The following is a 5,000-nucleotide window of genomic DNA, read 5'->3' as shown; positions in this document are numbered from 1 at the left end:
GTTTGTGTGTGTGTGTGTGTTTGTGTGTGTGTGTGTGTGTGTTACTCAGTTATCCAATTTTTTATGTTGCTTTCAACATGGCATGGGCTAGACTCCAGCATAAGGGCCTAAACTGCTCTCTTAATGACACAGAAATACAGGCCCTGTTTGAGATACACCAAACATCCTCCGGCCCCGACAGGATATCAGCTACTAAGGGCTGTATGGTGTGTATGTGTGTGTGTGTGTGTGTGTGTGTGTGTGTGTGTGTGTGTGTGTGTGTGTGTGTGTGTGTGTGTGTGTGTGTGTGTGTGTGTGTGTGTGTGTGTGTGTGTGTGTGTGTGTGTGTGGTGTGTGGTTGGTTTCACTGTTATTTGTGTGCTACCTCATCATACATAGAAAGACAAGCACAACCACAATTTTCATTTAGCCAGTCGCTCTCCATACAGACTTGACATACTATTGGCATATTGGCAGCTCCTGATGTGCTGATGGCACAATTTGTTAGATGTACAACATGAAATATATTGACAGGTCTAACTGATGATAAGGGTTTTACAGAATGGGGAACATTAGACTTATCCTCCATGACTTACCTTTCTGGTGTGTCTGGTGTATTTTTGTGAAACCCACATCCAGACTCTTTAGGTCAATCATGTCTGCAGTAAGCACGAGCAAGTCAAAGAGAAAGTGGACAAAACAGACAGTGTGGAGTGGATGGGCATGCTACCCTTCAATCGTCTCCTCTCTCTTTCCAGGAGCTCCAATAGGAGGCGTCCCGCACCCTCACCCCAGTCTAGGCTGAGAAATGAAACACATCGGCTATCAGCCATTCTGAACTGATTGGAGCCAGGAAACCCTCGCTGGGTTAGGGTTCGATGCATTGCAGAGGCAGGAAAGGCAAATGGTTTTTAGTGTCTTCTTCTATGTAGTCTGTGTGATGAAGTGTGATTTGGCATAAGGACAGATATCAAGCCACTTAACACTTAAATTCCCCTCCATCCACAGGTGAACAATGTTTGTACACATAAAAAAATGTTCTATGTTAAAAAAAAGCTTTGATGAAATGTGCTGAATATATTAACTTCACAAAAGTGAAAAAAATCCATGCCCATTTGTGTTAAGCCTAAAAAAAAATAAAAAAAAATATGATGCACTGATAGGGGCCAAATGGCAGGAAAGTGGCAAGGCAACTGTTGGCAATTGGCAAGGTAAAATAATTGTGTTTAAATCATTTTGTCCTCTAAAGGGTTAAGCTTCTGTTCTCAGTCTGCCTGCGTACCCCAGGGAGTCTGTCTCTCTGCAGCGCTCAGCACAGGAAGAAGAAGAGCACGGAGCCCAGCAGCAGAAGGCATCAGTGAGTCGAGCTGAAGGAGAAACTGGAGCAGGACATCGCTGAACTGAGGAGGTGAGATTCTGAGCTGGAGCCACTCTCACATGAGGAGGATCACGAACATTCCATCCAGGTACTCGGCTGACTCGTGTCTCATGAACCAACCTACCTTTACCTGTGACATTACAAGCAGAAATGAGTCATCCACTTGTGAACTCCTTTTCTCTCTTACATATCCTTTGTAGATTGTCCAGGGCCTCAACATGCCGCCTACATTTAATGGTTTGTCCAGCAATACTCTTGATACACAACAATCCTTTGAGGACTTTCAGAATTCTCTCTCTGCCTTTAAACACAATGAAGACTTGGCAGGAGTTCCTAGGGGTTTCTGGGATGGGGGTGAGCTGTACGCTTATTCATGTGAGACATGCCATGTACATGTGAACATTAAAATAAAATGAGAATTACCACGTTGGTTTGATGACATAAGACTGGATTGATTAAACTGGAGGAGCTAATATCACACACACACACACACACAGTGAGACAGAAAGAAAGAAAGAGGGAGAAAAGTGTGAGAGACCAAGTATGTCACAGCCCTTCCTCTTATCATCTCTACCTCAAGTGTTCTGGAACTCTGCCAGGAGGCCCGTTATCATTATCAGCTTTACGCACACTGACACAAAATCCCCCACTTTAGTGGTTCTGCACTTATTACTGAAGCTGAGTAACATGGCAGACGCTTCATTAGAGGAGCTGGATCCATTTAGCTGTTCAGTGTGTCTGGACCCACTAAGGGATCCAGTCACTATTCCATGTGGACACAATTACTGTATGAGCTGCATTAGTGGCTGCTGGGATCAGGAAGATCAGAAGGGTGAGTACAGCTGTCCGCAGTGCAGAGAGAGATTCAGCCCAAGGCCTGCTCTGAGGAAAAGCACCATGTTAGCTGAGCTGATGGACAAAATGAAGGCGACTGGGATCCAGGCTGCTCCCTCAGTACCCTGCTATGCTGAACCAGGAGACGTGGAGTGTGACCTCTGCTCTGAGAGACTCAAGGCTGTCAAGTCCTGTCTAGTGTGTCAGGTGTCTTTCTGTGAAACCCATGTTCAACCTCACTATCAACATGCTGCCTTAAAGAATCACTTGCTGGTAAAAGCCACACAGCTACAAAACAAGATTTGCCCTCAACATGGCAGGGTCCTTGAGATGTTTTGTTATACTGATCGGAAGTGTGTTTGTGTGTTGTGCACTTTGGAAGATCACAGAGGCCATGATATGGTCTTAGCAACAGTAGCAAGGCCCGAGAAACAGGTAAAGTCTATCTTGAAAGTAGATTTGTCATTTGTAATTAAAAATTGTATGAAATTAGTCACCACAAAACATATGCTATTTCACAGAATAGTATCCAACATATATGCTTTGTCACAGAATAGTATCCATTAAGGTTTCCTTTTAAAGAACAACTCTGCTGTTGATATGAATGTTTTCCTATTGTGTCAAGGATATAAAATCATATTGTTGTATGTTGATATAAAATGTCCAGTTTCCTTTTCCTATTTATATCAAGCATATAAAATCATATTCAAATCAAAATCAAAATCAAATGTTTTTCCCAATTCAATAACATGATTAATTGTTTATAAAGTATTGCCTATTGTTTTGCCTAACAACAGAAGCAACTCCTGGAAAAAAGGAAGAAACTCCAGAGGAGAATCCAAGAGAGGGAGACAGTGATGATGGAGTTGGCAGATGCTATGGCCTCTTTCAAAGTCAGTACTGAGTTCTTTCAGAAAACAACACAACCGTTAGTCAATGTCAGTGTCACTCTTTCCCCACACCTGAGTTACTTTTGGCTCCAAGTTTCTGGTCCAAAAACATCTGATCAGAGTCTGCAGCTTAATGTGGACCCTTCTCTGTCTGCCTACCCAGAAATCTGCACAGGAGGCAGAGGAGCACAGTTATAGGATCTTCACTGAGCTGCTGCAGTCCATTGAGAGAAGACGCTCTGAAGTGAAAGAGCAGATCAGAGCTCAGCAGAAGGCAGCAGTGAGTCGAGCTGAAGGAATCTTGGAGAAACTGGAGCAGGAGATCGCTGAGCTGAAGAGAGGTGACGCTCAACTAGAGGAACTCTCACGTCAAGAGGACCACGTCCATTTCATCCAGGTAGCTCCAACCATCATCAGAATCAGAATTGTTTTTATTGCCAAGTAAGTTTACATGTACCAGGAATTTGTTTTGGCACATTGGTGCAGACAATAAACATAAAAACATAAAAAGATAAAAATATAATAAGTACTACACATTAGAAAAAAAATATATAAAATAAAATATATAAAAAGTAAAAAAAACTTTCAACATCTTCTCTGCTTAGCATCTCTGACTGAATTTTGTTTTTGTAGAGTTTCCAGGCCCTCCAGACCGCTCCTGTATCTAAGGCTTCACCCAGCATCACACTCAGTCCACACCTGTCATTTGAGGACCTGAAGGACTCTTTCACTGCACTGAAAGGTGAAGAAACCTTCAAGATGGAGAGGATATTTGCAGAAGGTTAGACAAATGAAAAAGAAAAAACATCTCTTATGCTCTTGATGAATTTGGGATTCTAAACCATTTAAAGGTCAGACTTGAAAATGATGGAATGAAATGGTTAAGAGCTCACACTTTTAATGATTTGTTATGTAGTTGTTTTGTAATCATGTATGTTTTGTAATCTCTCTGTCACTGACCAGTGGCACAGATCCAGATTGTGCTGCCGCTGGAACCAAAAACCAGAGAGGAGTTAATAGAGTGTGAGTAACCCAAACCACTCTTATGATCTCAGTGTGTGTGTGTGTGTGTGTGTGTGTGTGTGTGTGTGTGTGTGTGTGTGTGTGTCTCTGTGTCTCTGTGTGTCTGTGTGTGTGTGTGTGTGTGTGTGTGTGTGTGTGTGTGTGTGTGTGTGTGTGTGTGTGTTTGTGTGACTTTAGACTTGAAATTGAAATGGAAAGCTACTCCCCCTGAGGTACATTGCAAATAAATAGAGTAGCATTTTAATGCACATGAATAAGGTGACTGAGATGGCATAAGTGTAGAATAAAGTGATTGAAGTGTTAATTTTGAAATTCTACATTCTAGTGCTTGTTTGAGTTTAATGTTCTCATACCGTCGGGAAATAACTGTCCTTTAGACGCATGGTCCCTTGCTCTGGAGGACCTGTACCATCTGCCAGAGGGCAGGAAGAGTAAACAGGTGTTGGCCTGGGTGTGATGTGTCTTTGACAATGTTTTTTTTTTTTTGCCCAGCCGAGGTAGCGGTAGCTTTACACTTTAAACACCCTTTAATATGTAATTGATCGTATCAGTGATAGTGACAACAACCAAAATAACTCTAAGCTGAAGTACTAAGGTCCCCATCCACGCCACATGACACCTCAGCTCCCCTAACACACCATAGATAGGGAGAGAGGGGGGGGGGGGGCTGTCAAACCCAAGAAGGTGAAGGAGAAAACGATGGTCTGTGTGTATGTTTTTGTCTTCATAAAGAGAATGAGTACATGAACAATATAAGCTTGTTCGATTTTTCCAACTCTCATCAGATTCCTGTCAGCTGACACTGGATCCAAACACGGCACACAGATCCCTCTCACTGTCTGAGGGGAACAGAAAGGTAACACGTGGAGAGGAGCAGCCATATCCAGATCATCCGG

At 42.7% G+C, this 5,000-nt stretch overlaps 1 protein-coding gene across 1 annotated transcript in view; it reads left to right on the top strand.

Annotated features, from left to right (window-relative positions):
• Window positions 1–2,044: 2,044 nt before the first annotated feature.
• Window positions 2,045–5,000, top strand: part of LOC308361944 (tripartite motif-containing protein 16-like) — a gene marked incomplete at both ends in the record, with an annotated part of 3,375 nt that continues 419 nt past the window's right edge. The window contains 6 exons of the mRNA XM_080834430.1: window positions 2,045–2,626; window positions 2,989–3,084; window positions 3,245–3,478; window positions 3,715–3,862; window positions 4,045–4,104; window positions 4,890–5,000. The exon at window positions 4,890–5,000 is cut by the window's right edge and continues 419 nt beyond it. Coding sequence (XP_080690556.1) covers window positions 2,045–2,626; window positions 2,989–3,084; window positions 3,245–3,478; window positions 3,715–3,862; window positions 4,045–4,104; window positions 4,890–5,000 — 1,231 coding nt within the window. The remainder of the gene's footprint in view (window positions 2,627–2,988; window positions 3,085–3,244; window positions 3,479–3,714; window positions 3,863–4,044; window positions 4,105–4,889) is intronic.

This window comes from Sprattus sprattus (assembly GCF_963457725.1).
Source record: "Sprattus sprattus genome assembly, chromosome: 3".
Lineage (NCBI taxonomy): Eukaryota > Metazoa > Chordata > Actinopteri > Clupeiformes > Clupeidae > Sprattus > Sprattus sprattus.
The sequence above is the reverse complement of the archived record's forward strand: the minus strand, read 5'-3'. Positions and strand labels throughout refer to the sequence as shown.